The 27,353-nt window shown below is 54.8% G+C and overlaps 1 protein-coding gene across 1 annotated transcript in view; it reads left to right on the plus strand.

The window, feature by feature from the left end:
* The first annotated feature begins 25,624 nt into the window (after positions 1–25,624).
* Positions 25,625–27,353, plus strand: part of IL16 (interleukin 16) — a 91,828-nt gene continuing 90,099 nt past the window's right edge. The window contains exon 1 of the mRNA XM_032392063.1: positions 25,625–25,802. Coding sequence (XP_032247954.1) covers positions 25,700–25,802 — 103 coding nt within the window. The 5' untranslated portion in view covers positions 25,625–25,699. The remainder of the gene's footprint in view (positions 25,803–27,353) is intronic.

The raw sequence follows: 27,353 nt of genomic DNA on the forward strand, positions 1-27,353 counted from the left end.
CCCAGTGGCTAGGACTGGCCACTTCCTGGCTGCGAGAAGGTCACCTTCCTGAGAATCGGGGTACCATCTGTGAAGCGGGCAGTCAGGGCAGCTCTGGATGCGCCCGGTTACGTGGCAGCAGGTGGTCTGTGTGAGCGTGCCCCCCTCTCCCCTCTGCCCTCCTGTGTAAATTTAGCTAAGTGTGCGTCTGAGCCATGGAGTGATCTTGTCTCTGTCACCACGCTTGGTCCCAAGCCCGGACTTCATTCCCGCTCACGGCAGATCTTTGTGCATTCAGTCGAATCCAACAGAGCTCACTGACTGGTTTACACCAGGTGCTGAGCTGGACCTAGGGGGACCGGGGGGGGGGGGGAATAAACACCTTCCTACCTGCAGGTCCTCAGCTGGGGACGTGCTGCTTTACGAGAGGAAGAGCGGTTTCTCCTGTTGATAAGACGCAGCAACAACGGGATTCTCTGCAAAACCCCAGCATAAGCCGAAGCCGCTGCCTTGGGGAAATGCAGGATGTGCTTGGCCAGCCGACAGGGGCTGACGTGGGCTGGGACGCGGCTAAGAGAGGGTCAGAGGGGCATAAGACACGGAAGGGGGAGGGCCAGAGTGTGGAAGTTTGCGTTTCATTCAGCAGGTGGGCGAGGAGTCACCATGCGGTCTTGAGCAGGAAGGGGGTGGATGGGCCCAGAACGGAAGGCTTCCCGGGGCGGGAGAGGTACAGGGGGAGTAAAGGTCATTTCTGGGTCGGTAATCACAGTCGGCGAGAGTCTCCGGAGGCCTGAGCCTGGGGACCGCAGAGCCAGCACTCCAGCGGGCTCTAGCAGACGATTTCATTTTTTTCTACTATCCCTTCATCAAAGGCAAAACTAGTAGAAACATTGTTTTCTCCATCCCTAACTTCTTGCTGTCACCTGGAGCTTTTTAAAAGGGAAACAGCTGTTTCGTTTGCAAGCATAACCATTTAGAATCATTAATCGATTTGATAATAACTCAACCTAAATTCAGTTATCGTGGAAGCGTGGCATAAGGAGAGCCTGGCTGCATTCCTGGGAGGAAACCATGTTGTAGGAAGGACAGGTGGGCTCTTATGTGAAGAAACTTCTAGTGCAAGAGAGTATCCACTAAGCATCCCAGAACATGTTCGGATGAAGACTGGGGGGCCGTGTTCTCTCCCTCTGACTGGAAGGCAGGCGGGACCACAGCCGACTGGGCCTCCCCCGGTCCTCTTACAGGTGGGGGGATGGACCCAGAGCAGAGAAGGACCACGGCCCAGGGGCGGGGTGGGCGAGGCAGGGCAGCCCCCGAGACCCGACTCTGGGTGCCAACGACCGAGGAGGACAGGTCTGGGCTGCTGAGTCTCACAATGGCCCCGAGGGGAGCCAACTGGGGCGGGAGTCCAGGGAGCTGCTAGTTTCCTGGGAGAGACCAGCTTCCCCTCCGGAGCTTCGGTCTTGCAGTTTTCCCGAGTGGCCACAAGGGGTCAATGAGAAAAAACGCAGAGGAGTCAATGCCCAGCAATTGCTCAACCGTTGAGCTAAATTTCAAAACACTAGGGAGTTTCCAGTTTTAAAAATGCACATTTTAAGAGGGGGGCAAAAACCATAAAAGCGCTGTGGTTGGGGTATCAGTTCAATTCCTTCCCAACGGCGCACGGGACATCTGCATCCCGAGGGGTCCTGCCAGGGGCACAGCCCCTCTGGGACTCCTGGCAGACATCCCCTCCCAAGTCTGGAGTTCTCCCCAGGACACTGGACTCTGAACCCAGGCCCGGGGACTCGGGGCTCCGAAACCTCCCTAAGTGATGGCAGCGTGATGTCTGAGCAGATCTGAGGCCTCGCTGCTCCTTTCCAGCCTCGCCCGAGCTCTGGGGCCAAGGTTCTGGTGCCAAGCCCCGGCTTCTTCTGCTGGGTTATTGACTTCCTCTTCGCGTTGTTTAGAAGGTCAAATGCAATGAGATAAGGCAGGTGAGAGAGGCAGGAGGGCATCGTGGTTCTAGGCCTGACTCTGGGGCCCAACAGCTCCATGGGGACCCTGAGCTCCTGGCACGGGTCGTCTCACTCCATGTGCACAGTGAGCCCGTGAGACAGGTGATTTGGGGGCCCCATCTTTACCCTGTGAGCCGATGGAGGCTCGAAGGGGTGTGGTGACTTCCACGGTCCCACAGCTAGATGGCGACCAGGGTTCTCATGGAGCTGTCGGCACCAGAAGCTTGGCCCTAGTAAGACAGGAAATCCATCCATTCGACAGTGCGTATGGGGAGCGACCACAGGTGTGCATTCAAGTTCTACGCTCAGACCTGCTTCAAATGTGCGTGTGCGCGTGTGTGTCTATCCGTGGCCGGGCACGACTGAACGAATGGGAGGGAGGGCGCAAGGAGATCCTCTCCGCTCCGGAGCTGTCCAGTCCCGGGCAGCGGGGACCGGTGACAGGAACCATGGAGAAGGACTGCAGGTTGCGAGGAGCCCATGGTGGGCCCATAGGCAGCGCTCTTCTGAAAAGGCTCAGCTCTCTGAGCACCTGCAGCCTGCGTTGGCACGCCAGGAGCTCCCCCCGCCGCCCCCTGCAAGCCCGGACTGATGGTGCGGGGGTGCGTCCTGGGTACCAGCTCTGTTGATCAGTAGGGGCTTTCCGGAGCCCTGTGCCAAGTGAGATTGGGATTGTGCCCAGTCCGGTGGAGAGAGCTTAGAGATGCCCCTGTGTATCCGTGAGAGGGCCAGGGGCCATATTTTAGTTAGTTGCGTCCCAAGCCTGCCCTTTCTGAAAGACCCCAGTTCTTGCAGCTTCTCCCGGCTCCGTAGGGGGGCCAGGCTGCCCAGCATTGGGGTTCTGGGCTCTGTCTGGGAGCTGAGTGCAGCGGGCAGACCCACCCAGGGCTCCACCCCAGAACGCTGGCACCGCGCGCTCCATGCTCTAACTCACAGCGGGCCAGGCGCACAGGAACACCATCTCCTCCCCAGAGCGAGTGGGCATGCTGTCTCCTCTGGCTGTCCCCAGCTGCTGGGCAAGAGCCTCCTCCCTTCCGCCCGCCCTGCAGCGTCTCTGGGCTGTGTTATTGTTGGCTGACGTGAGCAAGGTTGAACATCTGCCAAACATCTGCTCATGTCTCCTGAATGTGCTCCCAGACGGGCAGGAAGCAGCACCACCCTTGAACTGAAGCGCCAGGGCCTGCTGCCGCCCCCCACCCAGGACACGGCCTGGCTCGCTGGGGGCTGGTGGGATCCCCCAAACTGAGAGATCATCTCCTCGGGGCGGGGGAGCCGGGGCGGTGGCAGGAGAGGCCTCGTGGCTGCACATCCTTCCCATCTTCCCCAGAAGGGCCATGGCGACGTGTCAGGGACATGCAGCAGAGGAGAGGCCTGTGGGAGATGGCTGGGGGGTGGAAAGCAGGTGGTGTTAGAGGCCCCCCATGCCGACCGGGTGGCCGTGGCCATGGGGCCTGCCTTAGTCTGGGATCCTCAGGAAGTAGACCCTGTGACAATGGGAATGCAAGCAGCTTATTTGACTGAGTAAATCGGGGGTGCTGTGAAGAAGGGAAGGAGGAAGGTCAGGAAAAGTGCCTGATTAAGCAGGTGATGGACACAGAGGGCACGTGGGACCCCATCCCAGCGAGGAAACTGGAAGACAGGGTGAGCCTCAGGCACTCGCCTGAGGGGTGAGCACGGACCCTCACCCCCACCTGCCACCGACGGAGGGCAGCTCTGGGCATCGGCTGCCTGGCTCCCCGGCTTCCTGGCCCCAGATGTGGAGTGGGCGGGGAGGAAGCCTCAGGTGCTTGCAGTCGGGACACAGAGGGACCGTGGCCAGGATGCGACAGTCCGCGCCACAAGGGGAAAGGCTATCTGAAGGAGAATTAAGGGTGTTGGCATATGGGCAGTTCCCCCCCATTCTCGCTCTCTTGACCCCCTTCTCCAGGAGCCCATCCCTGCCAGCTCTGCCTCCTTCATCTGGTCTCTGTCATCCTCCTTCCCCCTCTCCCTTCCTACCCGCCTCTCCTCCTCTGGTTTCCCACGTGGTCCTAGCCCCGAACAAGCCAGGGATGGAATCATTCCCTCTCCCTTCATCCTACCCTGGGGGCTGGTTCCTTCCCGACCCCTGGATGAATACTCTGCTGTCCCTACGGTGGGAGAGTGTCCTTTGGCCATTTTACGTTGCTGAACACTGGAACACAGACTCCATTCAGCAGGTGCCATGCGAATTTCCCCTGTAATACCCAGTCCCTGACAGGCTGCAGAGGTGAGCCTGCCCTCCTGCTCTGTGCCCGACTCCATGCCAGCAGGACGCCCTGGTGCGTCCTCTCCTCCGTCTTACCGAGGGCAGTGTCCGAACTTTGGGGTTGCAGCTCAGGGGGAGCAAAGGGTTTCAGGACATCGGGACGGTCTCTTCCTGACAGGCACTGCAGGGAGACCTTGCTTCTGGGTTCTCTGGCCTTGACAGATGGCCAAGGTGACGGTCTGCCTTGAGGGTTTTGCTGAGTTTTGGGGGTATCTCCCACTCCTGGGGTCTTACCTAGACTCTCCTGTTGAAGGAGATGTGTCCTGCCTCCAACCCAAGGCTTACTCTCAGCCCCTATCATCCCCCATGCTTCAGGGTTCCTCCTGCTGGGGTCTGCTTACTCTTCCGGGACACCCTCTCAAGTGATCCCACATCCTGTCTCAGGCATGGTTCCCATCTGGTCCACAGGCATCATGGATTCTTTGAGTCCCACCGGATCTGGGAGTGCAGACCTAGCCCAGTGCAGTTACCTCTCTTTTAGCATCAAGGCAGGTAGGTGCTTTCTCCTCAAACCCCTCCCCTGCCTAGCACCCCAGCACATGGACACCAGGCTAACCCCCTGGTCCTGTGAGGGGCCGCCGTGGGCTGCTCACTGCAGGGTCCCTAACGAGCAGCCCAGTGCCTGGCATCTAGCTAATGCTCAGCACGTGTTTGTTGAGTGGCCGAATGAGTCCTTCAGGCTTGGCAAGGCCCCAGCCTGGTCCAGGAGGTTCTCTCCGGGGTGTGCTGACCGAGCAGGACGCTTGCACGAGGACCTCGGAGGAATCTTCCATTGAGGCTGGTGTTGGGGCCAGATCCAGCTGCCCACCTCCTCTGCAGTGTTTAATGGATCGTCATACTTGGGATGGGGGGGAGGGAGGGAGCGCGAAGGCCTGGACCAGCAGCCCTGAGTCTGTGACAGGGAATGAGCCACTGGGAGAGCTTGAAGCGCTGAGCTCGGGGTCTGAGGCTCAGCTGTGCTTCTGCCCTGGGGCCCTGCACACCCGGGTACCGGGACGAGCGGGCTGCCGGGCGACCGTCTTCATTCCTTGCTCGGCTCAGTGCTCCTTTGACGCTCCTGTGCAAGTCTCGCTTTTCGGAAAGTGGAGTTCCTTCCAATCACTCCCTCTTCGCCTCTCTTTCATGCCACGTCTTCCTCCATCCCCCGGGCTTTCTGGTTCCCATTCTACAGTTTGCCAAGGACATGGAGTTTCAAGGAAAGCCTTTGGACGGGATGGTGTCGATGTGGGGGGCGGCCGACAACCACGGCTCGTATCCTAGCGTGTTCTGCAGAAGGTGGCGTGCGCCAAGAGACGGCGCTTTCAAATGAAGCCGGATGGGAGCCCGACTAACTGATATGCATATGCTGGAAAAATGGGGGGCCAAGCAGCTGTTTCGATCAAATGGTTTCATTCTGAGGTCTGCTCAGGTCCTCATTCATTCATCCAGCCCCTGGCTGTGTGCAGGGGTCGGGGTCCAAGGGGCAGCTTGCTGACGTATGCCTTTTAGATCTGTGTGTGGTCCTCACCACACGCGTGTGCACCGGGCGGAGGAGGGAGCGCTCGTTCCCCACGCGTGACTCCGTGCGGCCACTCCCCCCTCGCCCTGGTGGGCGCCTCGCTTCACACCCCGCCGGCCGCCCACTGCGTGCTGTTCTGTTCCACTCTTGCTGGTCCCGATGCCCACCTTCAATCTTGGTTCCTGTCCACAAGGATTCTGAACTTCCCTGCCTTCTTGTCCCTCCCCAGGATCTCCCTGCTCTCCTAAGTGTCCTCCCCAGGATCTCCCTGCTCTCCTAAGTGTCCCTCCCCAGGATCTCCCTGCTCTCCTAAGTGTCCTCCCCAGGATCTCCCTGCTCTCCTATGTGTCCCTCCCCAGGATCTCTCTGCTCTCCTAAGTGTCCCTCCCCAGGATCTCCCTGCCCTCATATGTGTCCCTCCCCAGGATCTCCCTGCTCTCCTAAGTGTCCCTCCCTAGGATCTCCCTGCTCTCCTAAGTGTCCCTCCTCAGGATCTCCCTGCTCTCCTATGTGTCCCTCCCCAGGATCTCCCTGCTCTTGTAAGTGAGGCACAGCTCTTGAGGCTGAAGAGCTCATGATTTTGTGGAATACGTAACAATGTGGCCGGGCTGGAACACTGACTTAGTAGTACAATTTGGAGGACTCTTGTATTCTGTCGCCACTATGATTTTCTTCCTGAAGTCCTACCTTCCTGTAAAGGGGTGGCCAGAATGCGGCTAATTAGATAGAATCCAGCCCTGCCTCTTATTCCAATGCAATAAATCAAAGAGTCCCTTTAGGTAAGAATGCTGATTCTTAAGTTTGTCCCCGCTGTCTTTCCCTACCCCGAGATGGCATTTGGGGTGCACCGGGTTACTGGGTGTGTCTGGCAGCAGGGAGAAGGCAGGTCCTGGGATTGGTGGGTGGCCCTGTTAGATCCTCGCTGAGCCCTGCCCTGATCACCATCCAGGACTGGTGGCTGCTGGGGGGTGACCAGCTCCCTCCCGACATCCCATGGATCCTGGTGACGGGAGTGTGTGGCCGGAGTGGTCAGCGATCCGGTCTCTCTGCTGGCCTGGCCAGGACTTCACGGTCCCCACTGGTTGACCTGGCGTCACCTCAGTTCTTGGCAGCCCTGTAGGTGTCCGGAGGCCTTCAGGTACGGGCGGCTCTGTCCCTGAAGCAGGAAACTCTCTGGCCAAGCTCCCCCAGCCAAATTCTCAACCAACTTCGGCTTGTCCTTTTCAGGATATTGGAACTTCTTGATCCCACGCACGGCGCAGAGGAAGGGGTAGCCGCTCATGACTGCTTAACTCGGGGGCCACCTCCTGCGTCCTGAGGCAGCTCCCGTTCACTGTGATGTGGTTTCCCTCCGGGCTGTGCGGGTCATCACCTCCCTGCGAAGAGCCCAGCATGAACTGGGCAAAAGTGCCTCCCTTACCTCCTCTAAAACCTCAGGACCAACATATCAGACCCTTTAGCCTTGACTTGCCAATCTCCCCTCACGTCCATTGTCCTCTGGGACCAGAGGAGTGGGCTCCTGTTCTCCTACCTCCCCTCTCCCCGTGGGGCAGCATCTGAGGCCACAGCATCTCCTCTGAGGCCAGAGGTAGTTTTTCTACCTTATGGAATAAACTAACAGATTTTGCATCTGAACGTGCTTGCTGATAAGCCAGGGAGGAGTGGGGGTAAAAAACCAATTGGGTTTTTTGTAGCAGCAAATCTGGCTTAGAGGACTTTCTTGCAGCAAATCTGGCTTAGAGGACTGCCGAGTGGCAGGAGACCCCAGCATCCCACGGGACACGTCACAAGCTGGATGGCTTGCTTTGACTGTGTTCCTGGCCCCCGTCCGTTTTCCTTTGCTCCCATCCCCAGACAGGTGCACAACCTCTGGCCGCCTAGAAACAGAATGGAAACACGAATATATTTTTAGAACATTACTACCATATCCAAATGCCAGCATTGCGTAAAGAGCAGTGACACAGAGTAGAGGAGGGAGGGGCTCCCAGATGCTTTGGGAATGAGGAAGACTTCACCTGGTCAAGGCCAGCTCGGTGGACAAGGGCTCTACAGTACGCAGAATCGTGAGACTGCTTCGTGAAAGGCCCATATAGAGAATACAGATTGCCAAGGATAAAGTCAGTTCACTTCTTAACAACCACATCCCGGGGCACCTGGGTGCCTCAGTCAGTTAAGCGTCCGACTCTTGGTTTCGGCTCAGGTCATGATCTCAGGGTGGTGAGATCCAGCCCCGCGTCGGGCTCTGTGCTCAGTGGGGAGTCTGCTTGAGGATTCTCTCTCTCTCCTTCTCTGCCTCTGCCCCTCCTCTTTCTCTCTCTCTCAAATGAAAAAATAATAATAAAATAAAGCCTTAAAAAAAAGAACCATATCCCCCAAGCTCCTGAACTGTCCATTGATGTATTTGTGGTTTTCTTCTGATCACAAAGTAATAAATACTCATGGTGAAAAATTGAGGAACACAAAGTAAGTATTGTTGATTTTCAGTGTGTTTCCTTAATGTATATTTTAGATGCCGTGGAATGCTGCAGGGACTCCTGTCAGACTTGATGGGAGCAAGCCAGTGACCTGTGCAGTTAAGCTCCCGAATTTTGGGGTTAATCTGGGACAGTGATATACCCTAGCTCCTTCTAAGTTCAAAATTAGTAGTAGAAGTAAGATGCTGTCGTGACAAAAGCCAGAAGTACATGGCACTGATCCGTCAGCCAGGCTACTGGAAGCCAGAAGCCAGGAAACCAGCAGCCCCTGTTGCGCACTGGTAAAATCCTGATGAGGCTAGTCTGCCGTGATGAGTCGGAAGGCACCTAGGCTCCCGAGGAGCTTGCAGCCCCCGGAGAAGAGGTTGGGACACAGAGCCCGCGAGTGTGGGCTGCCTGTCACAAGGCCATTTAACAAGGTGTAAAAAGGAAGATGGGAGCATCCAGAATTGATGAATTTCCAAGAGAAATAAAAGGGAATGAAGAAAATTGGAAAAAAATCCACTGCCTCTAAATGATCAAGTAAGAAGATTAAGAAGATTAAGGAAGACCTTGAGTGGCCAGAGGCAAATGCCAGATTGAGGGTGTGGTGCCCTGAGTGGTGCCCAGCTGGAATGAGGGCAGAAGGCAGATGAAAGGCGTGGCTCGAACACCTACTGAAGATCTCCCTCTGGCTGGCGCGTCTCAGAGCAAATATGAGAAGGTCCGTAAAGGTCACACCTACTGCTGCAGGTCGTCTGAAGGCCGCCACTTGGACACTGAGGGAGAGAGTCTTAGGGGCATGACACGAAGCAATAAAGCGCATCTGGGAAGCAAGTCTTGAAAGAACAACGGGTGTGGTTTTTGGACGTGGAACGGACTACTGAGTTTGAGTTGTACTGCCAAAAAATAAAAAATAAAAAAATAAAGAAAAAGATCCTGCCTTAAAAAGCCTGTGATTATTTGAGACTATTAACTCTGTGGTTGCCCTGAGACCCCAACCAACCATCTAACGGGTCAAGGCAAGTTTGCAGCCCCCATGGAGGACATACCTTCCAAAGCCCACTTCAGATGAGGCCAAGGAGGCAAAGGACATCCATGTGCTCATCCTAGCTGCCTTGTGTTGAGCCTTGTCCCAGGGTATGCTCTAGGCAACAGGTCCTGAGTAGAAATGGCGTGTGTCACTTCTGGACCAGGACCCTGAAAGTCTCCTGTCCTGTCTCGTCCCCATCATGGAGCTCTGGAGGCACCACGCCATGGTGGTGAAGGTACCAGAAAGCATGGCTCAGTGCCCCATGAGCTGTCTTAAAGAGGAGCCTGACGTCCATCAGACTTCGTGGGGAGGAGAAAAAACAAAACAAAACAAAACAAAAAACTTCTTTTCAGTTAAAATACTGAGACTTGAGGATTAATTTCATCCTTCTCTCTAAAATTGCTCTTCTGACCAATAGAGAATACACCACACCCACATCATCATTTAAATAAAATTGAGTTTGTACTTGTCTCTAATTGTAAAAAATACAATATCTGTATTTTTAGTCGCTCCCATATGGTGTAAAATCGTCTCTGGACGCATGACTTTTAACAGCTTCCTTGTATTTCCCTGAATTAATTCATCAATCATGTACAATGCTGGGGAAGGTATGATAAGAAAGACAAGTTCATTCACTGCCAGCAAAAGAGTAATTTAATTCAGCTTTTCTGAAATGCAAAAATTAACACAGTTATCCCCTTTGATCCAGTAATTCTGTCTCTGGAAACGCCCCTACGGGAACAAGAGATGTGGGCAAAAAAGCATGGAGGAAGATTTTTGTTCTGGCTTTATTTATAATATCAAAATTGGGAATACTCTACATATACAGCAGTAACCCAATGGTTACGTAAGTGAACCGTCGCCCGCTTGTCGACGTGGCTTGTTTGGGATCAGATGGTTGCAGCTTGAGACATGGAACGTGGACGTGATCGAATAACTGGCAGATTGGAGGTCTCTGCTTTCACACTCTACCTATTCGTTCCCTGCTGGTTGCTTCTGATGACGGAGGAGGCTGGCCAAGCTTTGTCTCCTTTCCATTTCCTTGGCCAGTCATGACTTCTGGCTGCAAAGATGCTTCACGTGGTCTCTTGGATATCACACGGTGACAGCCCCACATTTGGTTACATAAAGTGCAAATGAATCACGAACATGGGGATTGTATTTCCGTTCAAATACACAGGGATTGCAATCGATGGGAAATGGACCGTGGGCTGCCCAAGGGAGCGCTAGGTTTGGGAAATCGGTTGAATGGCTGACCAGATCCTCAGTGTTGTTATGTCCATCTGCTGTCCCCCCAAATCGCCTCCTTAGCACCCTAAAAACAACAGCTGCTTCATTCCAGGGGCCTCCAAGAAAGACGAGAAGCCAAACGAGTTTGCCAAACGGTTCCTGGGGTTTATTTGTTCTGTCCCAAAGCCAGTGGAGGCTGAATAAAATGCAAAATGGACCCTCCCTTCCCCTTGGCTTCTGTGTTGGAACTTCTAAAATGTTTTTATCTCTTTCTTCAGTGTCTCCCCTGCCTTGGGTTGTGCATTTCGTCATTGCTTGTCTCTTATGTGTTGGGATTTCCTGAGACTTCCTCCTTCGCCACTTCTCTTTCTGTACTTTCTAGGTTATTTTCAATCCGAGCCCTGGCTCCGACTACTTTCTATGCACTGACGATGGTCAGATGGCTGTCCCCGGTCCTGGTCTCCTGTCCCCACATCCATGCACCCAGTAGGCATCCCTCCTCGCTGGACTCCCCGGGGGTCCCAAACTCACCGCGTCCAAAGCACACTCTTCCTCTGCTCCCCATTCCGGCCATTCTCCTTGCGTTCGCGATTTTAGTCCCCGGAAGTGCCAATCACTCATTCCATTGCCAAGGCCATTATTTAATTAGTTCAGAAGAGTTTGAGCTCTCATGGTGTGCCAGCCGCTGGTTTAGATCAGGGGATGCAGAGAGGAATAAGATCCAGTTCTTGCCCTCGACATCCTGACATCTCAGTAGGGTAGATGGATATGGAGGCGAATGATCATAGGGTACTGGGAAGCACAGCACTGGGAATACGCAGAGGATCTCACGTAGTGTGTGTGCAAGAGGGCCAAAGATCACATTGGCGGGTTGGGGGGGGGTGTGGGGGGTTGCTGGGGGATTCAAAGGAGGGTTTTAGAAAGGTGATGTCCTAGTGGTGGATCAAAGGATGAGCTAAGTAAACTGGGTGGGGTGGGGGGAGGGATCGGGGCACAAGCCTGGAGGTGAGAAGCAGTATGGTTGGGGGAGGGGGTCTGAGGCAGGGGTTAGACATCTAGTGAGACGTCGGGAGGGGGGCACAGGGGCCAGAGAGTGGAGGTCTTATGTCCTTTGCTCATGGGTTTGGATTTTATCCGATGGCCTATATGGAATCTCAGAGGAGTGTTAGCCACAAGGTATAAAGGTTCGGTCTCTGTGGCTAGGCGGGAGGATGCACTTGACGCAGAGAAAGGCAGAGAAGTGGCTCTGGGGGGACCCTGGACGCGTGGTAGGAGAGCCTAAGCCAGGAAGTGGCAGAGGGAACAGAGAGAGGTCAGCATGCTTGAGAGATGTCTGGAATGTATGCTGGCAGGATTTGAATTAATCGTGGAAATAAGGAAAAGTAGGAGTGGGGGATAGTTGTGGATCCCAGGCTGGGTGATGGGAGCATAGCAGCAGTATTGGGAGAGCAAGCCCGGGACGTCTTAAAAACTGTCTCCATGTGTCGACCGGTGGCTCCTGAATGCGCCTGGTACCGGGCTGCACACTGGGTCCTCTGCAGACAAGCCCATCTTCCCACTCCCCTGACCTTCAGAATCAACCCACAAGTCCACGGCTCCTCCCACCTGACTGTGCAGGATCTGCGCCTCTCTCTGTGCTCCCAAATCCCCCAGGGGCAGACTTCATCCTACACTGCCCTGCGCTGCAGCGTAGCTGCCTCTGACCCCTCCCCGCCGGTCACTCTCCTTTGGAAAGCTCCTGAGGTCACAGCCCAGCTGCCGTTCAGTTGCTGTCCGCTGAATGCTGAATGCATCTTGGCAAGAAATGAAAGTTGTTCTTCCTGGTTATAGAATGGAAATTCAATGCGTTCAAGAAATGAGGACATCGTGGGAGGGCATCTGAGCTTTGACTTCGTGACACCTGTCCCCGGTGTGGTCTCGGGGAGTTTGCGTGGTGGGTGGCCCTCGGCTGGTATGATCTGGGGTGGAGCAACCTCTCTGGGTCCTATCTGCCTATCAGGCGAGTGGGGGGTTCCTCAGGTGCTGGTGATCGGCCATCAGCCTGGAGGCAGAGGCCGGTGACTGTAGGGTGTGGGCTCAGGCCTTTCAGAGACCAGGGTGGGAGAGGGTTGCTGGACACTCAGACAGACAGAGGGACGGCCACAGCATGGGAGCTCACATCTGAGGCCTTCCCCTTGCTCCTCGGCAGCACAGGATGAGCGTCAGCTGCAAATGGGATCCTCGTGGAGGGCAAGGACAGAAGGAGGAGACGAAGGTGTTGGGGACGGTGTTGGGGACAGGGGTCCTGGACTTTGCAACTTGACTCTTGGGACTTCCTTGAGAACTGAGCTCTGAACTTTGGTGCCAACTCTCCGTACTTCAAACCGCCTTGGAGAGGAGACCGGCCTCGGGTGGACCGCTGGCCTCTTTCAGGCCGGAATCCCTGCAAGCACGAGAAGTGCCCCGTGAGAGGTGGGGCTCACACAGTCGTCCTTTGTCCCCCTGGCTGAGCCTTCTCTTTCAGCCCCCACTCCGCATGCCTGCCAAGCCTCTGCCTCCCCCAGCTCTCCCTACCTGGAGCCCAGGAGGAATCTCTCAGTGCAGGACCAAACTGACGCGAGGAGCAGAACCCACTCGGTCCTCCAAACGGTGGGCTCATTACCTCTCCACTCCTCCAAAGCAGAGTGAAGCATGACGCCCAGGGCCTGCCACACAGCTTTTGTGTTGGTCCTGGTTTCCAAGTCGTTCCTGGGCCCGTCCCCACTCTCCGGGTCCCCCCGGGCTTCCCGTGCCCTTGTGTGGGCTGGTGCTGGAGTTTCTGTCCTCCTCGTTCCCTGGGCTACGGCAGATGGCCTGGCCGAACCTCCACGGTCAGCCAGCCAGCCGGAGCTCCTGCTGGGGACCTGTCTACTCCCCCCCGCCTTCTTGTCCAAGTGGGAGGAGGTAAGCAAGCTCTGATGGAGCTATTCTGCGATGTGGTACTGACCACGCCGGTCTTAAGTAAGAGAGGCGAGGCGTAGGAGGAGATTGGTACAGTGCCTAGCACAGGGCAAATGCTCACCACTCAACGACCGTGCCCACCACCATCCCCACCGTTCTCATCGTTCGTCACAACTCGTGTATAACCTCTCCATCACGCACCTGTCCAGGCCCAGCGTAGACGGTCCTACCATCGTGTGAGATGCTATCCATACAGCTGACAAGCGGTGCCTGTCGTCTGGGGGGGCTCAGAGGTCTGGGGGCCACCGAGTTCAGTCCCTCCATGGTCAGTCTTGAGTTGGGAGGAGGTTGGAGAAAAAGAGAAAGGTGGGACCCCAGGGGCAGAGTGCAGGAGCAGGTGGAGGGACCCTCTGGAAGGCCTCCTGAGTGCTGGTCACCACGGGGATGCTCCTGTCCTGCCAGGAGGTGGCTCGAGTGAGACCCGCAAGAGCAGAAGGGAGGGCGCTGGAGGGTGGACCCAGGAGTGCCTGCCGCGGTGCCCGCCGCGCCCGGCTCAGTGCTGGGGTCTGGTCGGGAAGTCCTGTCATCTTCAACTGACTTCCGGACACCAGATGTTACCGTGACCTTCCCTGTGACCTGTGCTTGCAGCTGGTCGCTCTTGGGGACTCACAGTGACAACTTCGTGTGGGCCGTGGGCGAGGGATGACTAATGTGTGTGTCTGAGTGTGCATAGGTGTGTGAATACACATACTTGTATGTATGTATGTCTGCACATTTGCGTGTAGACACACACATGTAAGGTAATCCACACACACAATGCAAAATTTTGCATTAAAAACAATGGAAGCCTTCCAGAATAAAATGAGACTTTATACATTTTGGTCAGCAGAAAGTATTTCATGATAAACTAAAAATTCAAGATGTGATAAGATACTCTTGGATGTGCTTTCAAAAGCACAAGATGTGTGAAAGTTTGATAAAGCGAGTTCCGCCCGTCTCCCCTCTCTGCTGGGACGCGTCCATCCTCGAGGAGACTGTGCACAGACCGACCAGGGCATCATCGGGTTTCTCTCTCTGATCTTCGCGCTCGGCAGACTGGTCACGGAGCAGTGGCCGAGAGGGGCTCTGGGGAGAGAGGAGTGGTCAGAATGGGTGGCCTTTGGGACTTCCCCCACCCCCCCCGTTCCTGTGATGGTCCATCTTTGGGCACGTCATTTTCCCTCTAGACCGTGGCGTGTCTATGTGCGGATGAGAAGGGCGCTTTAGGACAGGGCTTTCCAGATGTGCTCAGCTGAATTGGGGGGCTGCTGAGGAGTGATATAGGGGGGAGTTGGGGCCAGAGCCATAGACCGTCACCCTGCCTTCAGCCAGAGCAACTTCACCTTCCTCCATCATCGTTTTATCTAATGTTCCGTGTGAGATGTTTCAGAGGAAGGGATGCGGTCCTCCTAAAAGTTTGCAGACCACACAGATTAGCTCGTCCCCGAGCCCTTCCAGCTCCGACCTCCATGGTTCTGTGAGTGTGCTCTCTCAGGCTCGGAGTGGGTTCCAAGAATCCCCGCCTCCCCCGCTGGGGCCCTGGGAGCAGGTCCTCTGCGCTAATGCAGTCACCCACCCATTTTGTTCTTGATCGAGCACCAAATCAGCCCTTTCTTGGTCTTTACAGAAGAGCACCCGGGCTGTGTCGCTCCCATCATTTCTTACTTCTGGGACCCCAGCAGAAGTAAGAGGAGGTGGACCCCGCCCACCTCTCTGAGGCTTTGTTTCCCCACCGATAAGATGGGAGGTCTTGCAGGGTAGGTGGGTGAGGGGCAGTGTCTGTCTCATCAGGAGGTTAACGGTGAAGCAGGTGTTGTGGTTTCTGGAATTGCCACGGATGGCTGATAGAGTTTCAGGACTTTTTCTTGAGATTTGGGATTACCAGTCTGTGTTTTGCCCTTTTCTGAATGGGCTTAGGAGATCCAATTTGTCCCTAAAATAGATGCCCAAACATTATAAATGCCATGCATTGGTATATTAGGCTGTCTCTATAATTTTCGGAGTAGGAAAGTAAATTTTAAAGCCAGTGAACATTTAAAAATGAATGGGTTGGTTGACCAAGGAAATCGATTCTTTGGCGCATTTAACCATCCACGGAGGATGAAGGCATTCAGGTTAATAATTACACATTAGACTGAGAAATAGTCTGCTGGCTTGCCCTGAGCCAGCCCCAGCTCCCTGGGGGTCACTGTCATGCAGTCGGTCACATGTCCCACCGGCCAGCCCCGTCTGGGAGGCCATGCCGACCTCCTTGGACGACAGAGCAGGTCACGTGCTGTTCAGGGCCCGGATGGGGGACCAGGAGGCAGAGCCTGGGAGGTCTGTGACATTGGGGCTCAGCTCTCTCTGACACGTGAGATGAGATCTGACCGTGTCAGGTGGGCACTTAGGGGCACAGGGAGAGGGAAGCTGGAGGGAGGGGTCCCAGGCTGCCATGGGCCCCCCAGCCACATGCGCTGAGCCGTCCCCCACCTGGCTGCCTGGGCAGAATTGGCTCAGGACTCGCAGCCGAGGAAGGGGACCCAGTATTCTGAAGTGAGCACACCCTGGGGGGCCTACTGAGTTGGGGGAGGTCACACACATCCCCGTCCTAGGACCCTAGCCTTGCTGGCCGAGGCCACACGAGGACAGTGGGTTGGAAGGTGAGTGGCTGAGGTCACGTCTCCCCTCAGGTAGTTTAACTAGTAAGAGACGGGGCCTCCCCATTCCTTGCGGCAGACCTCGTGTGACAGACGCGATTGGGCACATTCTGGGTGCTATGGCCCTAGACCCGACCTTGTGTGATGAAAAGATACTCCCTCAGTCACGGCATGGGGGGCTCGGGGCCAAGGAGGAGACTTTGTTTACGGGAGGAGGTCACATGGAAAGAACAGAGGACAGAGAGAAGCCCCCCCCAGATGTGAGACCCCTTCCCCCAACATTCTAGCTCTTCCCTTACAATCTGTGATTACTCCTGAAATTGTGCCACGTGGCCCTCCTCATTCACCTGGCTCGGGCGCCTTCTGAGCAGAAGTTGCTGTGTGAGGTGGCCTGGGGGCTTCCCGGTGGAGCTGGTGGGGGGTAGACACCAGGGGGTGAGGGTGGGCCTGGGACCGAAAGCAATGCCCTTAGCTTCTCCTCTGCTGCACACTTTGGAAGTGTTACCCTCTGGGTGCCGGCCTCTTGAGCTTTCCACCGGAGCCCCGGGGACACAGAGCAGGATGAAGACGGCTCATCAGTGCAGAGAACCCAGCAGGCAGGCTGTCTTAGAGGCGTGCGCATTGGCAGATTGGTTGAGGAAATCCTTCTGCAAATACTTCTGGAGCATCTGCTCCGTGCCCGGCACTGTTCTGGGCACTCGGGATAAATCAGGGAACGAAACAAAGCCCTCTTACTCGTGATGAACACAGTCTGTGTCTGGCTGCCACCCACTACGGCCTCCTATATGGATATTGCCCCCTCTTTTGCTAAGAAACTTGCTCTTTTTGGGAAAAAAAAAAACAAATTAGAAAATACAGAGTAAAAGAAAAAGAAGTGCTCATCCTCCCACTGGCCAGAGATAACTTCTATCTCCATCTTGGCATGTACCCGTTAGGGTACCCACAGGAAAAAAAAAAAACTACATATGAACATGAAACCTTCCTTACTTTTCTGTAACTGAACTCACTTGCAAACCCTCACTTTTGCAGAGGATGGAACACTAATTCTGCTAATGCAAAGTGAATTTAGTCATTCCTGATTTACTCCTGATTTTGCTCAGTCCCCTCTGGGCACCTACCTACAGTCCATTCAGGGTTTCCCCACCGTGGCGCTGGGGAGGGTGCAAGCTGTCCATGGGCGCTTCACCGAGCACTCAGTGTGCATGGAGCTCGCCAGCCTCTCTTTGTCCTGGAGGCAGCACCCCCACCCAGCTGGGCGCCCAGACATCTGATCCTCACATCCACCCAGGGTCCTCTCCTCCCTCTGCATGCACCTGTCTGGAGCCCCCTGGGTAAGCTGGCACGGTCAGGCAATTCTGGGTACCTGTTCAAGGCACAGGGAACCTTCAGCCACACTCCCTCCATAGGAGGACGTTTCCACTCGGGAAGCCATCTCAGGTGGCAAGTGTGTTCTTTCTTGTCCCCGGTGAACACTGCCCCTGTGTCTTGCTGTCAACCAGGAGGGAGCAGAGTGGGGGTTCCTTCTCATGCCCCAACATGTGGCCTTTGAACCCCATGCTCCCCCTACTTGGGCAGACTTTCATCTCCTTCCAGATTTTTAAGATTCTATTTATTTATTTGAGAGAGAAAGAGAGAGAGCACGAGCACGGGGAGCTGCAGAGAGAGGGGGAGAAGCAGACTCCCCACCGAGCAGGGAGCCCAACGCGGGACTCGATCCCAGGACCCTGGGACCATGACCTGAGCCAAAGCCTGATGCTTAACCGACTGAGCCCCCCAGGCACCCCAGAAGACAACTGTTCTTCATACACACACGCTTCCCAATCTGTGGGTTTATGGGAAAAATGTGCCCTGAATCCTCCAGGCTTTGCTGTTTATAGTCAAAGGCAAGCTTTTGGCATCGAGGAAACAAACAAAATAAAAACAAACTCAAACATTAGTTTCCTATTGCTGCTGTAAGAGATCACCACAAAAGTGGTAGATTAAAGCAATACAAAGTCATTATCTCGCCGTTCTCGAGGTCAGAGGTGCAGAAGGGTCTCACCGGGCTGAAGCCCAGGTGTCCTCGGCAGGGCTGAGTTTCTTTCTGGAGCCTGGAGGGGAGAATCCATTTCTTTCCTCCTCCAGCTTCTGGGGGCCACCTGCGTCCGCGGCCCGTGGCCCCGGCCTCTATCATCAAAGCTATTGGTGTAGCTTCTCCAACTCTGACCCCCTCTTCTGCCTCGCTCTTCCACTTTTAAAGACCCTTGTGATTACCTGGGACCCGCCTGGATAATCCAGGATAATCCCTTTATCTTAAAGTCAGCTGATTAGCGAGCTCAGTTCTGTCTTCAGCCTTAATTCCCCCCCTCAGGGACTATAACATTCAGACATTCCTAGTACAGGAAGTAGACCTTTTTGTAAGGGGCCAACATTCTGCCTACCCCAGCAAATAAAAATTCCTTGGTCAAAGGCTTAATGCATATGATCAAAAGCCACGACTTTTCAAAGTTACAGTCCTCGCTATAGATTTGACAAAATCTACTTAGGAGTTCTAAAGCCAGTGATTTAACTTAAAAAAAAAAAATTTCTTTTTAATTAAAATTTTTTTTCTGTCATCCTCTAGATGGTATGAATGGAAAGCTGTTACCACTCCCTAAATCGTGGGGGTATCATCATGGATACGGGGATGTCCATAGAGGAAACCACCCATAATTTTACTTCACCAAATTTAATCTTCTTTCATGTATATAGATCATACTGCACACTTTGCGATTTGCATCCTTTTTTTTTTTTTCACTTAGCAATATGGGGCTGACCTCTTTCTACGACAATAAATCTTACTTTATCACATCATTTTAATTTCTGCAAAGCATTCCCTGCTTAGGTAGCCCAGCTTTCTTTGTTGCTACAGCTGGGTCCCACTAGGATGCAGGGCCAGGTTTGGAGTGTCCTGCAGCTTCGGGGCCTGGGCGGCTACTTGGTTCTTCAGAGCAAGGTAGGGCCGGCGGGCACCGGGATGGGGAGGCAGCGGGCACCGGGATGGGGATGACCGTCAGGGAGCTGTCCCCACTCCAGGTGCTGATAACAGAGGTTTTCCTGGCAATCTGCCAGGGTGTGTGTGTTGGTCGAGGGACCATAGCGACCCGGAGGTGGTTTGAGCTAAGTGATGGTAATTCGGGCGCCTTTGACTCTCCAAGGTCCTGAGCGGTGGCGGCACTGACATTGGCCAAGGCTGGGACCCAACCCGGGAAGCCGGGGGGCTCTTGGCAGGCAACAGGTAACCCCGGAACTGGACCAGGGTCTGTGTCACTTGCTTCCCCGGTGGGTTTTTCTCTCTATCAGATGGAGCAGCCTTTCCTTCCAGTCCGACCCTTCATGGCTGCATCCCCCAAAACAATCACATTCTTCCCCAGTTTTCAAGCCTGACTCTGTGCCCACTTATTGTATATTCTTTTGGTCTTTTCGGTGGGGAATCCAAGGATTTATATAACCCAGCAATCAAGTTGGTCTCTTAAAATAATAGTACATCTCATCCAAGTCTAAAAATAAAACCTCCTGGTATGAGAAGGCAAACAGGGAAAATACATTTTATAGCCCAGCTAGCCAGGGCTCATGCCCGCTTTTCTTTTATCCCCGCTTGTCCCGACAGGGGTGGGAGTCAGAGCGCCTTCTGTTTGTCCTGATTAAAGTCAGCCTCCACCTTCCCCGGAGCCCAACTGCCTTTCTGGGGACACAGACTGCATTCACCACCAGCCGCTCTGCCCAAGCCCTTAGCAGATTTTATGAAAGGCGTTTTCACTTGGATTAAACAGGCTCTGTGTTTGTGTGTGGTGTGTGTGAAGGAGAAAATGAATCACTTCAACTTTGGGCAGCGATTTTAGGTGTTGTGTTTGTCCCTTGCAATTACATAAACACACCAGAACTCATTAAAAAAAAAAAAAGTTGGGAGGTGGGGAGCAGAGTCTAATGCTGGGGATGATCTAAACAGTTTAGCACATTTTCCATACATTCGACCTCAGAGAGGGTTGTGTTCAGTCCGCTCCCAACAGAGTCTGAGTCCAAAGGAAAGTTTGAGGTTTTACATTTCTGTTTGTGGTACAGGAAAAGGCTTATGATCTGAGGGCTTGATTCAGTGAAATAACATCGCTTTCATGCGCATTTGCTTCGCAAGAAGGGCAGGGGTTGGAAGTAACCGTTGTGAGACTTTAAAGATTTGCTGGCAGAGGGAAAGGGATTTTTTTTCCTTCCTCCCTGCTGGGGGAAAAACAGTTCTAACGAGGAGCTAGCTACTTCGTAGTTTTAACTCATACTCAAATATTCCCCGCCCAGAAGCTGCCGGTGATCCCCGGGACTTCTTTATCCGGCTGGGGCTCCGAAGGGCTTTTCGTGGCTCAGCCCCATCCCAAAGCCTCACGGCATGAGTTTGCAGAAGAGAATCTTCCCTCGGAGGGAGAATGGTAAGTGCAGCTTCTTCTCAGGGGTTCCTGGGGAGCTGGGGATGGAGGGTTTGCCTCTTCTTGACATCCTCCGGGAGGGGTATGGAAAAGCATGATTTTGGTTCTGCCGTACGTAGAGAGAGAGAGAGAGAGAGAGAGAGAGAGAGAGAGAGTGTGTGTGCACGTGTGTGTGTGTGCGTGTGTGTGTGTGTGTGTGGTGCTGCTGCAGGACACATCCCCGTCTGTCTGCATTGTCCTTGCAGAGTTGGCTGTGTGCCTACTAGGCTGCTTGGCAGAGAGGTGAGGGCTGAGGGTATCCCAGGTCCCCCGAGGGGATGAACGTGAACTCTGGCCGGAGCCCTTGGTTCTTACTAGCCCTTGCTTCCTCCTTGAATGTTGCTGGCGCTCCGTATCTAAATGCCTAAATGCGTAGCTGTCAGAGTCCCCACCCGCTGAGCCAAGCTCTGGTCCCAGCAGGAGACAGAATAGAAGAGGGAGCTGCTCAGCGTCTCTGGGAGAACGGGAGAACGGAGCAGGGGACCCTCGGAGCCTTGCAGAGCTGGACATGGGGAGGGGAGAGGCGAGGCTGGGAGGGGCCTGAGTCCACTGGCCGGATTCCCTGCCTTTCTGTAGGTATCACCCGGTAGATCCGAGTTCGTTTTTTTAGCGACCTCCTTTTGCTCTGGAAACAGAAACAGGCACCGGGAAGAAGGATTTTAACCCCTCTGCCCAGTGTTTAAAGTCAACACTGGCAAAACTTCAGCTCTGTTGTAACTTTGGCATAAGAGAGTAAACACATGGTTTTCTTTAGAAAGGGGAATGAGACAAGTCAAAGGCACATTCTGAGTGTTCCAGCTCCAGGGAGATATGGAAGATAGGGCTAGAGCCCGGGGGGCCATTGGTTAGGTTCCATCCTTGGTTAGGTTCCATCTGACATCTGAAGGAAGGCAGGTGGGACGTAGGGACCAAGAGCCGGGCTGTGGGGTCCAGCCACCAGGGATGCAGTCTTGGCGCTGAGATGAACAGGTTAGTTGATTTGGGGGAAGGTATTCAGCTTCTCCATGGCTCGGTTTCCAAATCTGCTCCACAGGCTCCTACCTCATGGGACCACAGAAGCAATCAAGGAGGTAACACGTGTAGGTGGCCCGAGCATCGCATGTGTACCACCCGGGAGGCGGCAGCGCCCGTAAGCAGGCTCCTCCCTTGTTGTGAGGCGACAGCCCTCACAGAGCACCCAGGGCCTGGGGATAAAGGGAGCGCTCCACGGCCGGGTAGCCGTGAACCCCCCTCTCTTGCAGCAAGGGGGCCTAGACTTCAGACTATCTCCCTCTGGCCATAGACCATATGGAGACATTTACTGGGGAGTCTTCAAGGGCTGGGCTTGATCTGGTATTCCGTAGGTGCTCAATATTTGGTGAAACCGTTTCATTTCTGGGGAGGCCTTGCCCCTTCTCATCCCTTGCTGTATCTCCATGTTTGGTTGGGTTTCCTGGTGAGACTCTGGGACAGAGAGTGTGCCCAGGGACGCCCCCTGTGCAGGAAGGTCACTGGACAGTGTGCCCGGGGACGCCCCCTGTGTCTCCTTGTCCCAGAAGGAGAAGCTTCGCCAGATGCAGCTGTGATCCAGCCGATCCCATGGGTTTTGCACCCCTGTAATGACCGGTCACTGCCTGTGGGCTGCCCCGGGGCCGGGGCACAGCCTTGGGCAAGGCAGCTGTCTTCAGCAGAGAGTAATTCTTGGAAAGAGACTCGGCTCTGACCGCTACGGGTGGCCCTTTGTCAGCTGCGGGAAGGAGTGCCTCAGTCCTGGGTCTGGGAGCCGATCTGGGAGACACCCTACAACATCACTTAATAGTGATGAGTAAGTCCCTTTTTCTCTGAGTTCAGCTGTAGGATAATTGGGGATTAAAAGCACGAACACCTGTCCAGCTAAATCCTTACACGGCAAGGTGACCTGGGAAAGCCCCTTTCCATCCAGTTCCATCCGGGGGGCTCAGTGTCCCTGTCTAGAAGGTGGACAGAAGGCTGCTGAGCCGACTTGGCCTCTAAGAAGTCTTCTAGTGCTGCAATTTCACAGGTGCACATGCTGAACATGCGACACAGCGGTTCCTTGGAGCCCCAACCAGAGGTCACGTGACGTCCTCTGAAGGTGCCCCCATTCCTCCTGCTGGAAATGGAACCACGATCCCTGGGGGCCCTCGTGATTGCCCACGGCCAGCTGTCGGCAGGCAGGGACCTGCAGAGGGAGGCTCTGCACAGGGCTGGAGCATACGGAGTGGGGTCTGTGCCCAGGGAAGAAGTCGAACCACAGGACGCGCTGCCGTACTTCTTTGATAGTTAAGAGCTGCATCGTGTTGCCCAGGACAAACGTGGATGTACTGGGTCTATTGCCCACCTCCACCCCCCGCCCTACCACCCACTTTCTATTTATTTTTCAATCTGCAAAGAATGAAGTCACTTTCTCAAACACTTGGAACTCATTTTCAACCATTGACTTAGAACATTCTAGGCTGCAGGCACCAGGCTGGGTTCCGGGGATTGAATGGGACCCGTGAGACAGACGATCACGCACATGCATAAATGTATGGACAAGGAGGGTGGGGTGTGTTAGGGTGCTGTGTTGGGGAACTGACCTGGTCTGGTGGGTCGGGGGGGGCTCCCCTGAGGTGACACTGTTTGAGCTGTGTTCCGTACGGTGTGTGGGAGTCTGGTGGGGGCAGGGGTGGAGAAGCAAGCTCTAGGTCAAGATTCTATTGAACCTCGTAGGACAGGGATGAGAAAAGACAACTGTCTCAAATCTCACCAGCTTGTGAGCCCCTGTGAGCATTTTTAGTGTACTTCTACCGTCTGTTTTCTTTGCAGCATTTAAGAAAAGTAATCATGGGGGCACCTGCGTGGCTCAGTTGGTTAAGCGTCTGCCTTCGGCTCAGGTCATGATCCCAGGTTCCTGGGATTGAGCCCCGAGTTGGGCTCCTTGCTCAGCGGGGAGCCTGCTTCTCCCTCCGCCACTTCCTTTGCTTGTGCTCTCTCTCTCTCTCAAATAAGTAAATGAAATCTTAAAAAAAATAAAAATAATCATGGTGACTTGTTTGCTCAGGAAATACAAGCTTTTTTGCTGGGGGGTGGTGCTCAAGACCCTCCTCTGTGAGCGTGAGCCAGTCACCTGTGTCCCCCACACCTGGTGGCCGGCCCCCAGGGCACAGCTCGGAGGTGGCTCTGTGACACCAGCCCCTCTCCCTCCCGAGCACCCTTTGGCAGTAGGCGCCGACTCTTCGGACCTTCCCTGCAGCCCTGGGAGGCAAACGCAGTTGTCTTTATAGGTGAACAGAAATGAGGCACGGGGAGCAGCCCAGTGGTGAGTGGCAGGATAGAGTTGCACCCAGGCAGGTCTGCTTCCTTCTAAAGCCCGTGCTGTTAGCATGCTCTAGGTACCACGGCTCAGCACCATCGTCGGTGACCCTCGCGTGCGCACAGACTCGTTCCACGTGACGGTGTCAGTTCTTGCAAAGTTAGCGGAACCCCCACCTGTGTGGCCTCAGAAACCCACATCAGAGGTCTGTGCCACAACTGATTTAACCATTCCCCAAATTATGGATTCTCTAGCTTGCTCTCCATTGTATTTCTTCCTAAATACTTGATAAAAAAGTGTTCAAACATACAGAAAAGTGGGAAGAATTGTCATGAGTGAGCATATCCCACTATTTAAATTCTATAAGCAACATTTTACTCTACTTGTCTTACCATGTGTCCGTCCATCCCGCCATCCATCTGTCCATCCAAGCATCCACCTTATTTTTTGGATACATTTCCAAATAAGTTTTAGGCATCTCTACCCTTCACTTCTAAACACTTCAGCATGTATGTAATTAATCTGAGTTCAGCATTTGCTCATTGTTCTTCTTTTAGATAAAATGTACATACCCTGAAATGTGCATATCTAAAATGTGCCATTCAATTAATTTTGAAAAATGGATACAGCTCTGTAAGTCCAACTCTCGGCACCATGCGGAATGTTGCCCCCAGAAAGCTCTCCCAAGCCCCTTCTCAGTTGCATTTGGTTTTTACTAGTAATATACTACGTGTCACTAAATTTAAACATGAAGTTTAATAACACACAGTACCTGCTTTGTCCTGCCCGGGCCATGGAGGCAAAACCCTAGGCTGTAAGGGCCCAGCTCTGCTGGGCCGGCCTCCTGATGAGCTCAAGTGCCGACTTTGGTTGGGGTGATGCTAGAAGGGAGCCCCACCCAGCAGCAGGTTACTCTGGGCTGAAGGGGAGCAAGACACAGGTGCTGGTGCGGGGTGTCCCTGGGCGTGCGGTGAGGGTTGGGGCTCTGGGTTCTGATGGTGGGGTTGGTACCAGGCCAGGACAGAAGAGACGGAGAGGTGCCATGTCACGGGAGCTGGACCCCTGGCTGGTGGGGAGAACTATGTCAAAGCTCTGTGTACATAGGTGGGTCCTAGGGGCTCATGTGGGGCCTCCACGGTCCCGAGTGAGGGTGACGGGTGCTAAGCTCTTCCTGCAAGGAAGACGGGCCCAGAAATCGGAGGAGGGCGTGCCTCTCTCACTGGGAAGATGAACAGAGCAGCAGCCGAGAAGGGTGACGGGCATCGCAGGGTGGATGTGCTCTCAACTGTCTGACTTGCTGAGATGGTCTGAGGCCGAACCGGAGAGGGTCTGAAGACCGGCACCCGGCTCCTGCCCGCGCCCTTCGGGCCTTCCCGTGGCGGAGGGCGCTGGGGCCGCTGCGGGTGGAAGGGGGTGGGGGAAGGCAGCGCTGGTATTCGCCCAACCAGCACCCTGTGTCGGGCAGTGAGAGCATTCTTATGGAAGTCTTACAAGAACGCCGTTCACAAAGGGGAAACCCGCAGCTCAGAAGAGGGAGCGGCTCATCCCAGGTGACACGGCGCATCAGCCACAGAGCCTGGGCATAAGGACCGGCGCCCTGGACTCCTGGACCAGTGCTCCTTCAGGGCATGCTTGGCCCCCTGCGGCGGCAGCGTGCTCGTGGGGAGCCGGTCCTGCAGCTGGTCACGTTCCTCCGCCTCGGTCTGTAGTCTATCTGAGTCTCTGCGTCTGACCACAGAGATCCCTCTCTCCCTCTGTCCTCCCTGCCCGCTCCTCCTCTCTTTCCCTCTCCTCCGCTCCTCTCACAGCTGTTCAGCCCACACTTGTCTGGGGGACAGTAAGGGCTACAGAGAGGCGTGGGATGCGGTCCCTGGCATGGAGGAGCTCACGCTTACTGGATAGGACATGCACGAGCCAGTCGGCGTGGAGAGCTTCGGGACTGCGGGAGGGCAACTTCTGCTTCGGTGAGTGGGGAGGGTGTCAAGGAGGACTTCCCGGAGGAGGTAACTCTGAGCCAAACCTTGAAAACTCTCCAAGGGTTGGTCAGGAGGCAGGGATCCAGGCATTAGGGCATCGTGGGGCGTGTGCGCCGAGGTGTGGAGGTGGGAGGAAAGCAGGAGCATCTGGAGGAACATCAGGCGCGGCGGGGACCAGCCCGTGTTCTTGGGCAGGGATTTTAAATTTTTGCTTATTGAGTCAGTCATGTCATGACAATAACAAATTAAGAAAAGAAAGTAGGGATTTCTTCATCTTTACAAACATTGTTTCTGATGCAAGGCAGGAAGCGGCGCTCTTCAGATGCTTGTGTGGGCGGAAAGAGGAGAGCGGGGTCCAGCCGCCTCGCTCCGCTGGGGGGCAGGGGGGCCAGCACCCTGGCTGGGGGGGCTCCGGCATCCTTCAGGACCCAGAACACGGGGACTCGACATCCCAACGCGAGCACTCGGACACACGGGTCCTGCCAAAGCCCCGCTGAGCAGGAACAGTTGCCCCCCTGCCCCCCGCCCCCGCGTGTTGCTCATTAATACCTGGCCTTTTCTGGAGGCCGGGTGGAGGGGAGGCATGTGTGCTGCGCCCACAGTCCTAATCTTGGCCTTGAAAAAGCACCTGCCAGCCCGGACCACTCCCCCCGTAGTGGCGTTTAACCCTTTCTAAGGCCACCCCGTGCTGGGCTGACTGGTGTGGCTAGAGATTTCCAGATTGCTCAGCTGGCTTCGTTTATTCAGCTTGTGTTCACGGACAACAGCTGCTGGACTCCGTCGTCAGATAACCCTGGGTTCAAATCCTGGCTCTGAGCTTTGGGAAAGTCGCTTTAGCACCGCGCTTCCTCGCTCTCCCTGGCCCGGCAGGCAAACAGGGATAACCAAGGGCACCCCCCCCCCCCCCCCCCCCCCCCCCGGCCCCCCCCCCCCCCGGGGACCCCCCCGGCCCCCCCCCCCCCCCCCCAGGCTCACCGTGGAGCCAGACACCGTGTTGACAGCACTTGGCCAGCATCTGGCCCACAGCGGGGGTGACACGGAGGGTATCCATCAGCCAAGGCCGTATCCCCATGTGCTTTCCTTTCATGCCGTGGCCGCGGATGAAACCACATGCCTCTGCATGTCCAATCTGCAGGGTCATCAGAGCTCGTAGAAATAAACTCTCTTCCCTTGGAGAGACAATCCCATTATTTCTTAATCTGTGCCTTCCAAGGAACTAGGACACTGTGTGGCCATGTTTCTTAAGTTCCGTTGAAATCTGTGCCTAATCAGATTCATTTGATTAAGAAAATATCTGTAAGAGCTCTTTGTAGGCTCTAAAATACAAACGAATGTAGAAGCTCATTACAGGGCATTAGTCACTTATTTATTCATTCGGCCGTGGGTTGATTCATTCAGTCAATGTTTATTGAGCCCTTATGGGCCGAGCATGTCCTGGAGCTGGGGACCCTGCAGTGAACAAGGCTGACGATTTCTGCTGGGGGGACAGACAGGTGATGCACAAATACCCAAACAGGCTTGTCAGCACCTTCAGATGGT

This window comes from Phoca vitulina, unplaced genomic scaffold (assembly GCF_004348235.1).
Source record: "Phoca vitulina isolate PV1807 unplaced genomic scaffold, GSC_HSeal_1.0 scaffold65, whole genome shotgun sequence".
NCBI lineage: Eukaryota > Metazoa > Chordata > Mammalia > Carnivora > Phocidae > Phoca > Phoca vitulina.